The 19,961-nt window shown below is 45.8% G+C and overlaps 1 protein-coding gene across 4 annotated transcripts in view; it reads left to right on the top strand.

Moving 5' to 3' along the window:
* The window catches only part of LOC101441572 (potassium voltage-gated channel subfamily E member 1), a 44,363-nt gene extending 24,799 nt beyond the window's left edge, over positions 1 to 19,564 (top strand). For 3 of the 4 annotated variants that reach the window (XM_004474470.4, XM_004474471.3, XM_004474469.5), the window contains exon 2: positions 15,513 to 19,564. In XM_004474470.4, coding sequence (XP_004474527.1) covers positions 15,555 to 15,953 — 399 coding nt within the window. In that variant the 5' untranslated portion in view covers positions 15,513 to 15,554 and the 3' untranslated portion in view covers positions 15,954 to 19,564. Of the gene's footprint in view, positions 1 to 14,611; positions 14,689 to 15,512 lie in introns of those variants that run through there. The other variant, XM_058296202.2, reaches the window with a different exon arrangement.
* The last annotated feature ends 397 nt before the right edge of the window (positions 19,565 to 19,961 follow it).

The raw sequence follows: 19,961 nt of genomic DNA, 5'->3' as shown, positions 1-19,961 counted from the left end.
ATTAGTAGCTGTTAATCAAGTACTGTGGAAACAAGAAAAAGGAAAGTGGGTAAGGGTTACCAGGAGGGGGGGACATGCTGCTGCTGTACTCATAACAGTTTCTGATTTGCTTTCGATCTTTTCAGGAGTAAAGTGGGTTGAGATGAGTATATATAACTATACTAATAATATACATTGTTTACGTTTAAACACACTACGCTGCAAGAGGTTTTCATTTGGTTATCCAACAATCTGTCTCTAGGGTGTATTTTACTTGATCAGTTATTCTTCTCTTCTGTTCACAGGGTGGTTGGGTTGAATCTAATACTGTTCATTCCATGTAATTTGGCAGACACTGAAATGTGGGGATGTTGGGAGGGTGAGCAAAGAAAGTGATGGAAGGAAATGCCCAGAGAGGGCTACAAGTTTCTGCAATACCAGTTTGAACACGATTGGTGTCGTAGGAGAGGCATAGACAAAGCATTTGCATGGGGTCAGAAGAGGGGGCCCCTTGTGACGGGGAGAAGACTCACACATAGCTGTGGCACACGAGGTGGCTTTTATAGAAGTCTGACCAGCAGAAATGATGCCCGTGCTTCCCTGGTGGAGGGGACAGCCGAAGCACAGGTAAGAGGCAGGCCATTCTCAGTTTTCAGATGAGGAAACTGAGGCTACCTGAACTTACTGACTTCACTGTAGTTTTCCCCTCTCCCCGCCTCAGGTGTGATTTCCCCTGCCCACTCCAAGTCTATTTGGGTATCTGATACCATCCAGCCTCAAATCCAAAAAGCTCTCCTTCCTCATATTGAGTCTGATCGAGCCCCTCTCACCAGCCCACTGGCTCCGACTCCCTGAGCAAGCGATGGGTGTTCTCATTTCCATCCTTCGGACCCCAAAGCCCCCTCTCTCCCACCTGCAGGGAGGTCTTGGAAGCTTCTATAGGCATATAACCAACTTCAAGAGCTGCAACCCGGTTCCAGCCTGGAGGGGACAGAAAACCCCTTTCAGCTCTTGTGAGGACCCCGATGTGTGCCTCTGTCCAGGCCCCACCCTGATTCCTTGAGACACCCTGGCCACGTTGGTGCCCGGGTGCCCAGGAGAGGGTAAGGGTAGAGGACAGAGGTCAAGCCAGCTCACTGCCCAGAAGGGCCTGGGACCTCACCTGGCTTCTTGTCAGCTAGGTGGTAAATATAATTCCAAACCTTAGACATAGGTTTGCGATAAAGATGAAAGCAGTTGACGATTGCTTTCCTGGAAAATTGACTTATAGAATTGTTGACTCAGTAAGATCATCTTCACCAAAATTAGATTTCGCCATCAGTGTTTTTGCACCTAAAACAAATAAGGCCCAATGGTGATTTCAAGACTGCATGTTCTTTTGAGGAAGTGTTGGAGGAATGCTATTCACGACAGGAATGCTATTCCCATTCCGCCTGGATAAGTGTGCCCATGGGAGCAGGGCTGATTATCTAGGACAGAGCCGGGTTCCCAGGGCTCTGAGCCCAACATCCCCACCTCCCCTGCTCACCTCCAGAATCGACCCCTCTAGGAAGGAGGCTTCCAGGCAGCCACAGCAAGCTGGCCCAGTGGGTAAATGCTTAAGAGAGAATAAAAGTCGCCAGGGCTGGGAAATCTTTTGTCCCAAGAGCTCCCAGCCTGTTATCAGCGCTGACAGGCCTTTGCTGGAACATGGGGGAGAAAGGCAGAAAGGGTAGTGTGTGCCAGGAGCATTGTCACCTCACGCACTGCCCCCTCCGTTTCTGGGCGCAGCTGGGGATTGGGGTCCCACTGATCTCCATTTACAGCTGCTTAGCTCAGCTCAGTTGTCCAGAACCTGTGTCCTGACTGACATGCAGTAGACTGACAACTCTCTGTTTAAGCCATCTCAAAAGGGGAAGGGGAAAAATAAGTACTACAAGGAGTCTCAAACCCAGGCAGAGGCAGAAACTTCTAGAAACTCTGCTCTTTCTCCATTTCTGCAGTTGCAGAATGTTCAGCACAGGCTGAGCATTGCATTAGTTTTGTCTGGAGTTAGACGTCCCTGGTTCTTGCTAGTACTGCCTCCCTCGGCCCCTTCCGCGCTGTGTGGGCTGCAAAACACTGTGGCTCTCCCCAGGGATGGTGGGGGACCTTCTGATGGCTTAGTTAGGTAAGAAGCCAGTCCACATCTGGAGAGAGAGAGTTTTACCTAATAAAGGTAACTGGTTCCCCGTTCCTTTGAGTCTAAGAAAAGAATCCATCTCCTCTCAACAAGGTCATGGGAACTGCTTTGCTATGCTAATAAATGTGCTTCAATAGTAAAAGATTAATTTTTAGATGTATCTTTGATAGCAGAGATGACCTTGGACAAGTCACCTTATTTCCCCCCCCCCCCCCCGACCCCGACCATTGAGAGAACACCTCCAATCTCGCTTTGAGACTCATAAAATATCATGGTGCCCCAGTATGCAGTCCTTGGGGGGACAGAGAACATTGAACAAAAGCAATACCATAAATGAAATGTAGATTAAGAAAACACTTTTTCTTTAAAAAAAATGCACAGTCTTGTTATTTGAAAAGCAGTTGATTAACTTGGCTTTTCAGGTTCAGCATTAAGGTCCGATTAGCTAATCACAATTTTCGGTGCCAGCATGAGTTAGGGTAGGGGCAGCTGAGGTCAGAGTGCAGAGCTGAGAATTTCTTTATGCAGCTTCTCTTCAGATTCCATCAGGGTCACACGAGACTGATTGAGAATATTTGAGATAACAGAACCATATTTGCAAATTAGGCTATGAAATAATGTTTCTTCCTACGGAATTCTTCTGGACATCCTGTAGCATGAAAGACCGGTGGTCAATCTCCTGAGGTTCTCCACCGTAGCCAGTCTGGGTGCAAATCCAGGTCACTTGGGAAGCTTTTAAGATCCCCAACATCAGGCAGCAACTCAAACCAACAACATCAGAGTCTCTGAAGGTGGGATGGAGACATCTGTACTTTTGAAAGCTCCCCCAGAGAGTCCAGTGGTTCCTCATGTGTGGTCTCCAGATCAGTAGCATCAGCTTCTGGAGCATCAGTATCTGGAACTTGTTGGAAATGCAGATTTTCAGGCCCCACTCCAGACTTACTGAATCAGAAACACTGGGGGTGAGGCCCAGGCATCAGTGTTTAACGAGGTGATCCTGCAGCCTGCTAAAGTTTGAGCAACCTTGTTGTAGAGCAAGGCTGAGGGGCTTTGCACCTGAGGGGGAGGCGGAGTTCAAAGTGGATGGCTCTGGTTGCTTCCTACAGCCACAGAAAAGTCCTAATGCTCTCATGGAACTCCACCTGGTTTTAAGTCACAGGTCTTCTCAGTGAATCCCCCAGTATGAATTAATTGCCCAAGTTATTCTTAAATTAACTCACTATGGAGATCCCCATTCTAGACCAATTAACACTTGGAGATTGCCTGCCATAATTCTAGACTCACACATTCATTAAACTATAAGAACTCTCTGGTGGTAATTGGTAGCAGGATCTTTTGCCAACAGTGGCCACTCTGGGTTTTTGGAAATAAAATTCTGTTATCAGCCCCCATCCTGTTTCTGGGGCAGGATTGTAAACATTCTAACCAACCGTAAGTGATTCTGAATTATTTTAAAAGATGTTGAGCTTCTTGTTCTCATTTGTTACAAAACAATTCCCTTCTTCCCCGTAGTTAGAACAGAGTTAAATGCTGGTTTTGAATTAGCGTCAGTGACTGAGAGCCTCTATGGAGCTCATGCAGCTTAACTCCTGTATCATCAGTCTGGGTTCTCCAGAGAAACAGAACAATAGGTGATAGATAGTATATTAGTCAGCCAGAGGTGTACTGAGGCAAAGTACCAGAAATCTGTTGTTTTTTTATAAAGGGTATTTATTTGGGGTAGAAGCTTATAGTCACAGGCCTTAAAGAGTCCAACTCAAGGTACCCTAAGAGGTACTTTCTCACCCAAAGTCTGTTGCCACGTATTGACACAAGATGGCGGGCGACGCTTGCGAGGGTTCAGCCTTCCTACTCCCTCTTAAGGCTCATGGTCCCAGCTTCTTCTGATCTCAGTTGTTGGCTGGCATCGGGCTTTCTCTCTTTCCCTGGAGCTCATTTCTTTCCAGGTTCAACTGCTCTGGTCTCTTCACAAGGTCAGCTGTAGACTATCAGGTTCCTCTCTCTTCCTGGGGCCCTGCCATGTCTAATGCACTGACTCTCTTCCTGTGTGTTCTTCTCTGTGTGAGTGTCTGTTTATTCAGCCTAAGGGGGCTGGGGCTCAATGCTGAATCACACTCTAAAGACGTGATTGAATCACAGCCCTAATTTTAACATAATTTAATCAGACTTCTCAGCTGAATCAAGTACAATCAAAGGGTATCCCACACAGAGAAACAGACCACTTTGCAAGCATAATCAATATCCCTTTTTGGAATTCATAAATAATATCAAACTGCCACAGATGGATATGTGTAAAAGTGCTTTATCTTAAGGAATTGGCTCACATCCGAAAGCCATAGGGCATGCTGGCATCTCAGACAAGAGATGGTGTTGCAGTCTTGAGGCAGGCTTTCTTCTTCTCCAGGAAACCTCAGCTTTTGCTCCTAAGACCTTCAACAGAGTGGATGAGGCCCATCCACATTATTGAGGTCATCTCTTCCCCGTAGAGCCAAGGGATTGGAGATGCTAATCCCAGCAGCAAAACACCTTCACAGCAACACCTAACCATGGCGACCCTTAAGAGCTCCCTGCGCACAGAGCCAGAGGCCAAGGAAAGGCCAGGAAAAGCCACAAACTATCCTGGTTTGTCCTTCATGACTGGTTTCTCCACAAGGAATGGAAGAGAGCTACTGCGGTCAGCAGTGGACGCTCCAAACCTAAAGCTTAAAGCCCCAAATCCTCGTGCTGCAATTTCTTAATGAGATAGAAAAACAAATAAACTCATACTTGGGGTCACTAAATGCACACTGTTAAGTATGGATGCTGTACCGGGCACCCAGCAGGCCTGATCTGTGGCCCAGCAGCCCACAAACGACATGATATTCCTCCCTCCTTGAAAAGGAGAAAAGACATGACTTAGCAGGGCTGAGGAACCTGTCCAGGGGGTTGTGGCCAGGAAGTAGCAGGACAAAATGCAAACCTGGGGCTGGGCTGTAATTCCCAAGTCTGAGTTCTTTCTGGTCCTGCTCTTTGGGATCGTGGTTTGGGGTAGGGAGATGATTGTCTTTCCAGACCAGGGACTTAGCTCAAGCTCTGGAGCCACCTAATTGGCATCTATTCATTAGAGCAAACAGGTGATTAAGCATCAGGCTCCATGGTGGGAAAGTTCTGGTAATGGATGGTGGTGAGGGGAGCACAACATTGTGGATGTGATTAATCCCACTGAAAGGTGTGCTTGGGAGGAGTGGAGATGGGAAAGTTTATATGTTGTATGTATGTTTCCACAATTAAAAATAAGCAAATAAAGAGCAATGAAATAGACAATGATAATTAAATGCAATACATGATCCTGGACTGGATCTAATAACAGAGGAGAAAGGACATTATTGAGACATATGAAAAAATTGGAATAGAGACTGAAAGCTTTATATCAGTGTTAAAGTTCTTGATAACTGTCCTTAACATGTTTATGTAAGTGAACATTCTTGTTCTTAGGAAATGAACATGGAAGTATTATGTGTTCATGTTATATGCAACCTACTCTCAAATGTTTAGAAAACTGAGAGAAAGGATGATTCAGCCAATGTGGCCAAATGTTAAAATTGGTGGATCTGAGTGTCTTGGGGTAGGTTCATGTTGGAATTACCTATATGGGTTTCATATTGTTTTTGAAACTGTCCTGTGTTTGAAACTAGTACAAAATAAAAAGTTTAACAAAAAATAAAAAAGAATCAGGCCCCAGCAGTGGAAAGGTTTTGAGGGGTCCTGGTGGCATCTATTCAATGAATGCTTGTAGACACCTCCTGTGCTGCCGTATGGCAGGCACTGGGCTGGGGAGGCAGTGGGGTGGGAGATCATGGCTGTATGACGTTGCAGGGAGTACAGCGTCCTGTGGGGATAAGGCGTGGGTGGTGCTAGCCCGGCCCCATGCATCAGAGAAGGCTTCAGGAAGGAGGTGAGAGCTGAGCTGAGCACAGACCATGAGTAGACCCCATGTAGTCTCACAGGCCTATGCTGAAGATGTGTAGAGAGGTGACCATGTGTACCGAGGTCGATAAGTCACCAGGGAGGCTGGAGCGTAGAACTGGGACAAAGTGACAGTGTGGAGCCTGGAGAGCGAGGCAGGGCCCCTGTCATTTAGGACTTGTATCTGTACTGAAGCCTGGGGGGTCCACTCTGAAAGCTCCTTTGAACAGGGGCTGACATATTTCTCATTTGGACTGTATAATTAGACAGCACCCACCAAGGTGGTTCTTTCAAAGCTGGGCATTGTCCAGCATTATCAGCAACTTCTCAACTGGAAGAAATTAATTACCATAAAGAAGCCTGGTGCTTTCTCGGTTCTCACAAAAGAGATTTTACCGTTGGCTCTCAATATCTATGTACATTTCTTCCACCATTCCCTTAAAAAAATAAAAAGGACTCAAGAGAAAAAAAAATGTTGCGGTGGAGAGTGTTGCCACTCAACACACTGAGGTGAGGAGCAGGCTTTTAAAGGGTAGAGTGAAGGGTTGAGTTTGAGGGACCTGGGGATGGCCGAGGGAGCTGCCTCCTTGGCAGGTAATTGGACACGTGGCTCTGGTGCTCAGAGGTGATGTGGGCCAGACGTATGGGGTTGGGGGCCACAGCCATGTGAGTGAACCTCAAAGAGCAGAGAGAGAATGGAAGATGAGAGGGCCAGGGGTGGAATCTGAGCTGTATCAACATTTAAGGGATGGGGAGAGGAAAGGCAGCCTGGGGAAGGTGCCAGAGGTCTGCTGGTGCTGGCGTCAGTGCATGTTTTCAACTTCAGTATCTCCATGAGGCAGGAGTTCTGGGTTCACTCTAGGGAGGAGCCATGTCTCCTAAGTAAGAGGACATGCAGCGTTCCCTTCTGGCTGAGAAGAGCTAAGTGCCCCAAAGTGCGCTGGGATTTCTCTTTCCATAGCATTTTGGCCAGACTGTGTTCCCACTAACGCCTTCACCCATAGTTACAACAGCCGCCTCAAGGGGGCATCTGGGGCACGCTGTATGTAAGGACTTGGAAGGTCATGAAACACGAAGGAGTCCACTTCCATCTGATAAACTCCCAGGTGGCCCCTTCGTGTTGAGTTGGGAGTGGAGCTGCATGGACCTGGCCAAGAGGATTTTGCTTCGCAGCAGAACTAGGGGTAAAGACTGGCGTTTGCCCAAAAAAAAAACCATGCATAAAACCTGTTTAGCTTATCAATGATCTCCAGGCCATCTAGATGGCATTTTTCAGAACACACAAAACTACTGACAAAATTCCAGAGCTATTGGAGACAACTTTTCACTCTTTCCAGGCCTCTTGAGAGTGTTCAGGGACAGACACATCAAGATGAAAGTGATGGGAAACATGTCACCTCCTCTGAGGTCCATTGTAATAGTTAGGCTAATGTGTCAACTTGGCCAGGTAGTTGTGCCCAGTTGTTTGGTCAAGCAAGCACTGAGCTAATTGTAATACAAAGATATTTATGGACGTTAGTCACCAGTGAGTTTACTGCACAGATGACTGATTACATCTACAATCAACCAGGGAGATTGCCGTCAGCAATGAGTGACGTTTTATCCAATCATTGAATGCCTTAAAAGGGGAATTTATTTCAGCATTCAGAGAGAATTTCCCAGCTCCATCTTTGGACAGCCATCGTCTCTCAGAAACTCATCAAAGACCTTCACCAGACCTTCACTGGAGCGCCTGGTTTGCAGCCTGCTTGCGGAATCTGGACTTGGGCATCCCCACAGTCACATGAGAGAATTTTATAAAATCTTGTACTATTTACAGATATCTCCTGTTGATTCTGTTTCTGTAGAGAAACCTAACTGATACAGCTTGGTACCCAGGGTGGTTCTTGAGGAACAAAATCTTAAACATGGCATGTCTGAGGTAGTTCTGGGAGTTTTGCAATTAACTCTCTAATTGAAATAAAGTGTACTAAGGACTCCCTTTCTAATAATGAAGAGGCCACTAACAGTCCATGGTATGAATTGGCAATTGAGATACGCAAAGTATCATCACTGGATTCCCCTAATTCCATGCTTATAAGAGGCAAGGATGTGGGTGAGAGTGTTTTCAACACTTTAACAGAGTTTTGTGGAGTCAAAACATACAATAATGTTGGTTGGCTCCTCCTAGATACTCTGGATACAGTTACAAAAGAAAGGGATGAGCTAAAGTCTTCAAATTTGCGACTTAAGGGAAGCAGATGTGGCTCAAGCAGTTGGGCTCCCATCCACCATATGCGGGGTCCCAGGTTTGGTTCCCAGGACCTCCTGGTGAAGGTGAAGCTGGCCTGTGCCATGGAGGGCTGGCGTGCATCACAGAGAGTTGGCCCACGCTGCAAACTGATACAACAAAATGATGCATCAAAAAAGAGACACAGGGGAAAGAGACACAATAAATAAACCAGGGAGCTGAGGTGGCTCAAGCAATTGGGTGCCTCTCTCCCACATCAGAGGTCCCAGGATCAGTTCCCCCTGCCTCCTGAAGAGAAAACAAGCAGCCTGAAGAAAGTTAATGAATGGACACAGAGAGTAGGCAGTGAGTGCAGGAGGCGGTGGTGGGGGATAAATATAAAAATAAATCTTTAAAAAACCTTTGCAACTTAAAGACATCATGAGTGATGTGAAAGTTTCTATGTGTGCTCTGAAAGAAAATCTTGTTTCCTGCAGCCACAGGCTTGAGATTTCTGAAAACCAGACTCAGGTTCTCATTGTACAAGTAGCAGAGTTACAAAGGAAACTAAATGTCAATCTAGCAGGGTGTCTGTTATAGTGAAGGCATTGACTGGAAAGAAATGGAACCCTGAGGATTGGGATGGAGACATATGGGATGATAATGATATTGGTGGGGATATTGAAACCCTAAATTCTGAGACTTTACCAGGTAGACCTGTGATGGCCTGCCCTGTGGAGACCACACTTTGTCAACCTGTATCACCCAGGCTCTAGCCTGCCGCAGGGAGTCCAGACCTCCTTGCAGCCCTGAGCTGGGTACCAGCCAAACTGATGCCTGCACTGCCCAGCCTTGGGCCTCCCCCAGGGAGTTTGGACCTCCTCCCAGCACTGAGGCAAGTACCAGCCAAATTCCAGCATGTACTGCCCAGCCACCACCCTGCCCTGAGGAATCTGCCTTCCAACCCCTGCCTGAAGAGATTAACCCTGTTTTATCAGATGACAATGCAAAGGAATGCCCCGAGGTCAGTAGATTGAAAGGCATTTCTATCTTCTCCTTACCCACCCCTTTCACCCCTCTTCTCTTTGAGACCTATTACTGGACCAAAATTACAACAAGCCCCCAAAGGCCAAATACAGTGTGGCCCATGAGGAAGTATGCTATTTTCTAAAAGAACTTCATGAATTTTCCAACTTATATAAAGAGAAATCAGGGGAATATGTGTGGGAATGGATACTAAGGGTATGGGATAATCATGGAAGGAATATAATGTTGGATCAGGCTGAATTTATTGATACGGGCCCACTAAGCAGGAATTCTGGATTCAAAGCTGTACCTTGAGGGCTTAGAAAGGGCTGGTTTGTTCAGGTGGCTGTCTCAAACAGGGCCAAAAGATGGCCTAGCCTGTCTGAGGCTGAGACGCCTGATTTGCCCTGGTATACAGTGGAAGAGGGAGTTCAAAGGCTTAGAGAAATTGGAATGCTAGAACGGATTTACCATATAAGACCCACCCGCCCACCCCAGGAATGTCCAGAGGACACAATTTGGAATAAAATTTGTAAAAGACTAGCTGCATCTTCCCTGAAGAGCTCTGTGGTTGCTTTTCTCTGTAGTCCAGATGTTACTGTAGGGAGGGCTGTAATGGAATTAAAATCCTTAAACATTATGGGTATGATCCGATCTAGGCAGGTAAAAGTAAAGTATCAGCAGTTAATCACCAAAGACAGGTAGGTGTGGCTACCACAATGAAAGGCACATTCAAAGCAGCAATCAAAATAGTCTGAGTCACATAGAGCTATGCTGTTAGCTAATAGATCATGAGATACCTAGAAGTGAAATAGATGGGCAGTCTACTAAATTTCTTCTCGATCTCTATAAGCAGAAGAGTTCTAATTCAAGTGAACAAAAGCTTAACTTAAAGTACAGATGCAGAGAATTATGGCTCCTTAATCTATTCCCAGACTTGAGACAGTTTATAGACTCAGAGCCCCTTGAATGAGGAGAAGGCTTGGTCTACTTGGGGAAGGAGCCTGTTTAACTGCCAAAAATTTATACTGTTAATCTTCCTCCCAGCTTTCCCCAAGAAGACCTACAGCCTTTTACCAGAGTAATTGTCCTTGGGGAAGAGGAAATGATTAGACATTTAGGGATTGTTAACACTGGCTAAGAAGTGACATTAATTCCAGGAGACCCAAAACATCACTGTGGTCCACCAGGATAGGGGCTTATGGAGGTCAGGTGGTTGATGGACTTTTAGCTCAGGTCTGTCTCACAGAGGCTCCAGTGGGTTCCTAGACCCATTCTGTGATTATTTCCTCAGATCCAGAATGCATAATTGGAATAGACATACTCAGTAATTGGCAGAATCCCCACATTGGATCCCTGACTAGTAGAGTGAGGGCTGTTATGGTAGGAAAGGCCAAGAGGAAGCCACTAGACCTGCCCCAGCCTAGCAAAATAAGAAATTAAAAGCAATACCAGATTCCTGGGGGGATTGAAGAGATTAATGCCACTATCAAGGATCTGAAGGATGTGGAGGTAGTGATTCCCACCACATACCCATTCAATTCTCCTATTTGACCTATGCAGAAAACAGGTGGATCTTGGAGGATGACAGTAGATTATCATAAACTTAACCAGGTGGTGACTCCAATCGTAGCTGCCGTCCCAGAGGTGGTATCATTACTTGAGCAAATCAACACAATTCCTGGTATGCAGCTATTCATCTGGCAAATGTTTTTTTCTCAATTGCAGTTAGTAAGGAGCACCAAAAACATTTTGCTTTCAGCTGGCAAGGGCAGCAATATACCTTCACTGTCCTACCTCAGGAGTATATCGAATCTCCAGCCCTCTGTCACTATACTGTCTGCAGGGAACGTGATTATCTCTCCATCACACAAGATATCACACTAGTCTATTATTTTGATATCATGTTGATAGGACTTAGTGAGCAAGAAGTAGCAATGACTCTAGACTTATTAGTAAGGCATTTGCGTGAGAGAGGGTAGGAGATAAAGCCAATAAAAATACAGGCGCCTTCTACCTCGGCAAAATTTCTAGGTGTCCAGTGATGTGTAACAGGTCAAAATATCCCTTCTACAGTGAAAGATAAGCTGCTGCATCTGGCCCTCCTATGACCATAAAGGAGGCACAATACTTAGTTGGTCTCTTCGGATTTTGGAGATAACACATTCCTCATTTGAGTGCTACTCTGGTCCATTTACTGAGTGACCAGAAAAGCTCCTAATTTTGACTGGGGACAGGAACAAGAGGAGATTCTGTGACAGGTCCAGGGTGCTGTGCAAGCTGCACTGCCACTTGGGCCATATGATCCAGCAGATCCAATGGTGCTGGAAGTTTCGGTGGCAAATAAGAGCCTTTGGCAGGCCACTATAGGAGAATCACAACACAGACCCTTAGGATTTTGGAGCAAAGCTCTAACATCCTCTGCAGATAACTATTCTCCTTTTGAGAAAGAGCTTTTGGCTGGCTCCTGGCCCTTAGTAGAGACTGAAAGCTTAACAGTGGTCATGACACCTGAGCTGCCTATCATGAGCTGGATTTTGTCTGACCCACCAAACCATAAAGTTGGGTGTGCACAGCAGCACTCCATAATAAAGTCGAAGTGGTATATTTGAGATAAGGCTTGAGTGGGTCCTAAATACACAAGTAAGTTACATGAGAAAGTAGCCCAATACCCATGGTCACTACCCCTGCCATGTTACCTTCTCTTTCTCAGTCCACGGTTTTGTCCTCTTGGGGAGTCCTTTCCAATCAGTTGACTGAAGATGAGAAAACTTGGTCCTGGTTTACAGATAATTCTGCATGATATGCAGGTACCACTCAAAAGTAGATAGCTGCAGCACTGCAGCCTTTTCTGAGACATCTATAAAGGACAGTGGTGAGGGCAAATCCTCTGAGTGGGCAGAACTTTTGAGCAATGCACCTGGTTGTTCATTTTGCTTAGAAGAAAAAATGGCCAGAGATGCATTTGCACACTGATTCATGGGCTGTTTCTAATGGTTTGCCTGATGGTCAGGGACTTGGAAGGAACATGATTGGAAAATTGGTGACAAAGAGGTCTGGGGAAAAGGTACGTGGATAGACCTTTTTGAGTAGGCAAAAAAACATTAAAACATTGTGTCCCATTTGAATGCTCACCAGAGGATGACTTCATCAGAGGAAGATTTTAATAATCAAGTGGCTAAGATTACCTGCTCTGTGGCTACTTCTCAACCTCTTTCCCCAGCCATTCCTGTCATTGCCCAATGGGCTAATGAACAAAGTGGCTATGGAGGTAGGGAAGGAGGTTATGCATGGGCTCAGCAACATGGACCTCCCATCACCGAGGCTGACCTGGCTACAGCCACTACTGAGTGCTCAATCTGCCAGCAGCAGAGACCCACACTCAGCCCCCAATATGTCACCATTCCCTGTGGTGATCAGCCTGCTATGTGGTGGCAGGTTGATTAAACTGGACATCTTCCATCATGGAAGGGGCAATGGTTTGTTTTAACTGGAAGAGATACATACTCCAGATATGGGTTTGCGTTTCCTGCATGCAATGCTTCTTCCAAAACTCCTATCCATGGACTACCAAATGTCTTCTCTACCACCATGGCATTCCACACAGCCTTGCTTCTGATCAAGGAACCCATTTCACAGCAAATGATATGTGGGAATGGGCACAGCCCATGGAGTTTACTGGTCTTTCCATAGTCCACATCATCCTGAAGCAGCTGGATTGATAAAATGGTGGAATGGCCTTTTGAAGACTCAATTATGGTGACAGCTGGGTGGCAATACCTTGCAGGCTGGGGCAATGTTCTCCAGGAGGCTGTGTATGATATAAATCAGTGTCCACTCTATGGTGCTGTTTCTCCCACAGCCAGGATTCATGGGTCCAGGAATCAATGGATAGAAATGGGAGTGGCATCATTCACTATTACCCCTAGGAAAGTTTTTGTTTCTTGTCCCTGCATTCTTATGCTCTGCTGGTCTACAGGTCTTAGTTCCAAAAGGAGGAGCGCTGCCACCAGGGAACACAACAATGATTCCATTTAACTGGAATTTAAGACTGCCACCTGGCCACTTTGGGCTCCTTTTATCTCTGAATCAACAGGCACAGAAGGGAATTACTGTATTGGCTGGAGTATTTGATCCTGACTATCAAGGGGAAATAGGACTGCATCTACATAATGTGGGTAAAGAAGAGTTTGCTGGAATACAGGAGATCCTCTGGGGTATCTCTTAGTACTGTCATGCCCTATAATTAAATTCAGTGGAAAATTGCAACATCCCAATCCAAGCAAGACTAATAATGACCCCAAATCTTCTGGAATGAAAGTGTGGGTCATCATGACAGGCAAAGGACCACGGCCAGCTAAAGTGCTTGCTGAGGTAATGGAAACATGAAATGTATAGTGGAAGGTAGTGACAAATATGCACTTCGACGACATGACCAGTTACAGAATCGAGGACTGTAATAGTCATGAATCTTCTTTCTTTTTGTTATGAGTATGATTGTATATGTACATAAAATGAATATCTTTGTTTTCTTCCCTAACCTTTTCCCTATCATACGGCAAGTTGTATTAGTCTCATGTTATAATATTCAAGGATGTCAAGTTTGAGTGAATATTACCCAAGGGCTTACTCCTTATTCTGTAGGGAATTAATGCATTTCCAGTTGTACACAGGAGAGATGAACATTGTTTGGTGGAAATATACATATATGCATGTCTGTTATTGTTTTTACTTAGAGACTAAGTATGGTTTAAGCTAATGTGTATGATTGTCAAGTTGACAAAGGGTGGACTGTGATGTTTACGTTAATGTGTCAACTCGGCCAGATAGTTGTGCCCAGTTGTTCGGTCAATCAAGCACTGGGCTAATTGTAATACAGGGACATTTATGGACTTTAGTCATCAGTAAGTTTACTGCATAGATGGCTGTTTACTTCTACAATCAACCAGGGAGAATGCCGTCAGCAGTGAGTGGTGTTTTATCCAATCAGTTGAATGCCTTAAAAGGGGAAGTGATTTCAGCATTCAGAGAGAATTTTCCAGCTTATCTTTAGAAAGCCAATGTCTCTCAGATACTCAAGGACCTGCATCAGACCTTCATCAGAGCCTCTGGTTTGCAGCCTGATGTGGAATCTGGACTTGTGCATCCCCATGGTCATATAAGACCTGGAGGGACGTTCCAGGGTGAGGCAGACCACCCAGTCCTCATCACCGCCAGGCGGGCCCTGACAGCTTCTCCATCTGAGCGGTCATATCACCGACAGCAGGCACTACCTGTGTGAAATGTGATTCTGGGTGTTCCATAGGAGGACATAGCTGAGGATATTTGCTTTGTTTTTGGGTGACCATCTCTGGATGAGTGCGCAGAGGTAGGAAGTGGCTACTTGCTTGGAGGCCGATATAGTAGTTGGAAGTAACAGGAGGCAGATGTACATGAGCAGCATGAGAAGAGGCAACGTGGTGGTGAGTGGGAAAGGAAGGAGCCAATAAGATCTGTGACCTGGTACCGTTCATGGGAACTGCACAGTACATGACCAGGGCAATACCCGACTTGAGAAACTCAGGTCAATGGCCACCCAAGGAGGTGGGGGTGGTGAATGGACATAAAGGGAATCAATGATGCAGGCTGCAACAGAGATAGACCTCAAGGACATCTTATGGAGGGAAATAAGCCAGACAGGAAGGGACAGGCACTGATTGACTCCCCTTAGATAAGATATCTAGAATAGGCAATTCCATCGAGATAGAAAGTAGACTACAAGCTACCAGGGGCTGGAGGGCTAGTGAAATGGGGCATTATTGCTTAATGGGTACAGAGTTTCTGTTGGAGGGTGATGGGAAAGTCTTGGTAATGGATGGGTGGTGACCGTAGCACAACACTGTAAATGTGATTAACACCTCAGAAGTGTATTCTTGAAAGAGGTTAAAATGGGAAAGATTATGTTGTACATATGTTTCCACAATAAAAAAAATTTCAATGCAAAAGGCATCCTTATAATAAAAGTGAGGAGGGGGGAATCAATGTATCCGTTGACCATTCCTGAGAGGGTGCCATGCAGAAAGTAGATGCACATATCATGGATGAAGAGTAGATTAGCTGACCCCCCTCACCTGGGGCTTTTTAATTGTGTGCATGCATGGGTGCAAATATATAGGATTTGACCAATATGTCCTTTTTTTGATTTTCTTTTAGAAAGTTTGTCTGGGAAGCTTGCACTCCAGCACTGGAACCTTGATGCCTAGGATGATGCTGTCCAATGTCACGGCCGTGACACCCTTGCTGAGTCAGCTGTGGCAGGAGACGGTTCAGCAGGACAGCCCCACACCTGGCCTGGCCCGCCGATCCGCCGGCGGGGATGACAGCAAGCTCGCGGCCCTCTACATCCTCATGGTGCTCGGCTTCTTTGGCTTCTTCACCCTGGGCATCATGCTGAGTTACATCCGCTCCAAAAAACTGGAGCACTCACATGACCCATTCAACGTGTACATCGAGTCAGACACCTGGCAGGAGAAGGACAAGGCGTACTTCCAGGCCCGGATTTTGGAGAGCTACAGGGCATGTTATGTCCTTGAAAATGAGCTGGCCGTCGAGCAACCCGACACATACCTCCCCGAGATGAGGCCTTCCACATGAACCCCACAACTGGTTCAAACTGGATGAACCCTCCCTGACAGTCTTATTTTTCTAATCACAAGCTTCTCATATTCTTTATTGTATGGATACATTTTTTTTCTTTTTTGCTATTGGAAGGGACAAGGGGATAGATTAATAACACAATTTTTCTAAAAATCGTATTCTTTCTGTAATAGACTGTCAATGGTTTCCCATTCTCTGTCCTTGCCTTGTTAATCTTAGCAGAATCTCTGAGATTATGGCTTCCAGTGTAAGAGCTGCATTTCCTGGACTCCCTTGCAGCTAGCCAGGTCATGATTTAAACTTCAGTCACATGACTACAGTACTAGCCAGTAGACATGGAAAGGATACATGCAACTTCCAAGTAGTCCTCGAAAAGGAAAGAACATGCTCTCTACTTCCCTTTCCCCACTTCCAGCGGCTGGTTGTGGATGAGGTGATGAGTCAGCTTTGACTCTGGCGAAGGATAGCTTACTCCCAAATTGCAGAGCAACTAGATTCCACGTTCCTGCACCATATCACAGAGGGGGCTCTCCATAACCCTCCTGGGCTATTCACCAGCTCGGACTGTGTAGGAGAGAGAAATGAATGCCAATCTTGTTTAAGCCACTGCCATTTTGGTCTCAAAGAGAATCAATATCCTAACCAATACAGCTAGCTTCTAGGGCTGAAACTAAAGGGGTGGTGTGCCCACACTTCTCACAAGCATATTCCTCCTCTTGCTATAGGACAGGACCACTTCTGCCCTTGTCCACTCTGCCCTCACTGCTGCAGCTCTGTCCTCTTTCTGCCCTCCTGTCTCCCATGTCTCCCACTCCCTTCCTTCATGCATCCCCTAAAAACACACACAAAGACATATACTTTCCACTCACATGTGACTCTACAAGAAACTCCCTTCCTACAGGGCTGAAAGGGAGAAGGATGCACTTTCCTTCCAGGATATTTATCAGAGGGCATGTGCTCGGGTTTCACAGCTGGAGGGACGGTTGCACCCACCATCACAATGGCCCAAGGAAGAAGTGGGTGTGGGCAAGTGGCAACACATGGGGCTGAGGTGGCAGGGCCTTTTGAGGTGATGTGCTTCCCACCCCACCCCAGACACAGAGCAGCTTTCCCTATCGGCACGCCATTCTCATGAGTTTAGCTTGTGAGACGGATGGGAGATGCGAAAGGAATGGGCATGGCGGCAGACGGTTCCAGGAGGCACTCTTGAGTACCCATTCTTCTTCACTGCCATCTATTGTATCCTGTAAGTTCACCTGCTTGGTCACTGTTGAAGAGTATTACTACTTAAATAAAACAATATAAATTCAAAGCAACACACTGTTGGCCATCCTCAAATAGACCTGTTTGGCCAAGCCCAACTCCAGCCTTAATTTCATTTAATAAAAGCAGATGCCTCTGAGTGTGCTTGGGAGCATCTCTGGGCAGAACTTAGACATCAAGAGCCTCTGAATTACTGATGTCCTTAGGTCAGTGTTTCTTTAGGTCACAGAGCACCTTGAAATATTGAATGAAAGCTGTGACCCCTCATCCTGCCCCCCAAAAAATGCACATTGACACGAAGTTTTGCCTACCATTTCAGGGGGTTCTTGGGCCACTGGGAGCCCAGTCGTGGCTGCTGGCATCTCACAGTCCTGGTGTCAGTCCCTACTTCAGACAGACACACAACACCCCTCTCAAAGGAAAGGCAGCCGTGGAGCGTGGGTATGGAGGAGAGCGTTGGGAATGAACCACTCACAGACCCCAAACGATGCAGCCAAGTCTCCATCGGCTTTCCTGTGGGTGTGACCGTCCGTGACTAGGACCTTTGAAGATGGGGCTATCAGTTATGGTGTGGCCAAACTGAACTGAACGGGGGTGGGTCCTGATGCATGTGACTGGGTGGGTGGGGTGGGGCTCATAAAGAGAGGAAGTTTGGAGTCAGAAGCCAGAGGAGAGAGATGCCATGTGCGGGAGAACCTCCAGCACCAGAGGGCCCACTCTGGGAGTAAGCATGGCCTCGCCAGTGTCTTTTTTACAAAGTATTATCATTGTTATTGAAACATATGCATAGACTGTACCTTCCACCCAAAGTGTACAATCAAAGCCATTTCATATAATTGCAGAGTTATGCATTCTTCATTTTGGTCAATATTAGAGCATCTTCATCACTCGAAAAAACAAAAACAAAAGCCTTACCCTTAGTGGTCACCTCTCATTCTCTCTACCCTTCCCCTGCCATACGTAACTGCTCATCTATTTCCATCTCGATAACTTATTTTGTATTTACATTTTTTTTAGATGGAGCCAACAATATGTACTTTTTGTCTAGTTTCTTTTACTTAATATACTTCCTTTTTTTTACCATTGATGAAAGATTAATTTATTATACACTATTGTTCAGTTTGCTTTCATTGTATTTTTGCCCAAATCTCATGCTGATGTGGATCTTGTTCTGTTAAAGTTCTTGTATATGCACTATTGTTCTAAAATATGCACTACTAACCATACTCTTCTATCACGAGAGGGTTTCCTGTGCTACACAGTCCCGTGCTTCATTTTTTAGCTTACCTTATAGTGACATACATGACCTTAGACATTCCTTTCAGCCACTGTCATACCGTATATTAGCTCTGTTAATTACAAACACTGTGATGTGCTTTCCCCATCTCTACTCATTTCCAAACATTTCCAAACAACCTTTTTACCAAGTCTGCGCAGATTAAACCTCAGCTTTCCATTCTCTAACCTATTTTCTGGTGACCTATATTCTCGTTATTAACTCCATGAATTTGCTCGTTATATTTAGTTCATAATAGGGAAATCACACAGAATTTGTCCTTTTGTGTCTGTCTTGCTTCACTCAACATAATGTCCTCCAAGTTCATCCACATTGTCATAATGCTTCACGACTTCATTTCTTCTTACAACTGAATAAGATTCCACCGGGTGTATATATCACGGTTTGTTAATCCATTTGTCAGTTGTTAGACACCTAGATTGCATCCATCTTTTCCTTGCCAACAGTTTGATTCTCGACTTCTGGCTTTCAAGACCATGACACAATAAATGCTTGTTCTTTAAGCCAGCCCGGCACATGGTGGTGGTCACAAGAGCTCTGGCAAACGGAGACAGGGAGGGGCACAGAGCATGTGTGGTGCACAGCGTGATTCACAGCCGGCACGCTGACCTTGATGATTCAGGACACGAACTCGCTCTTTACCACCAGTTCACTGTCCCGCACTAAGCCTCCCGTGACTGACAGCTGGGGGAGAGCCCGTGAGCTTGAGAATTCCCTGATCCTGGGGGACCAAGCGCCCCGCTCGTTCCCCTCCTCAATCCCCTTACCTTCCTCTCATTCCGGTTGGCTTTAAAGGCGGAGTAAGGGGGAAGCTGAAGGGGCGATGGATTGAGCCACAGATTTGCAAATGCTTGTTATCATATTTTAAAAGTTGATTTAACAAAAGAGTGTGTACTGTGTGCCAGGTATTCTTCTGAGCTCTTGAAAAAATACATCATCAATTAGCAGTTTGCATGCAATAGTTTTGGTGTTCACTGGGTAGCTCAGCAATACCTTTTGTGATTTTAAAAAGGAGATTTTTAAAAAGTAAAGCCTGATATGATCTGCAGCATGTTTTTCTTTCTTAATAGAACCATAATACTTTTAGAAAGTGGATAGCAGTTCTGGGCAGGATCTGATGGAGGGCTTAGGATTAAGGAAAATAAGGTCGCCTGCATACAGTTAAACTCTGCCATTGATACACGGTCACGAGTCAGAACAGAGAGGAGGGAGCACCGAGGATGCTTCAGAACAGCAGGGGAAGGAGCAGAGCCCCCGAGGGGGGTGGTGACTCACTGCGGAGAGCACTCCCCTTCTAAAGTGGGGGCTGCTGCTCAGCTCTTGGGGTCGTCTCAGATTTTTACAGAGAAACTGGAAATCTGGATATTTATGTGACGCCTCCTGATTTTTAGATGCTGGCAACTAATTCCATTTCTAAAACTTGTGTGAGCCCAACAAAATACGAT

Source organism: Dasypus novemcinctus, chromosome 4 (assembly GCF_030445035.2).
Source record: "Dasypus novemcinctus isolate mDasNov1 chromosome 4, mDasNov1.1.hap2, whole genome shotgun sequence".
In the NCBI taxonomy this organism is placed as follows: Eukaryota; Metazoa; Chordata; class Mammalia; order Cingulata; family Dasypodidae; genus Dasypus; species Dasypus novemcinctus.
The sequence above is the reverse complement of the archived record's forward strand: the minus strand, read 5'-3'. Positions and strand labels throughout refer to the sequence as shown.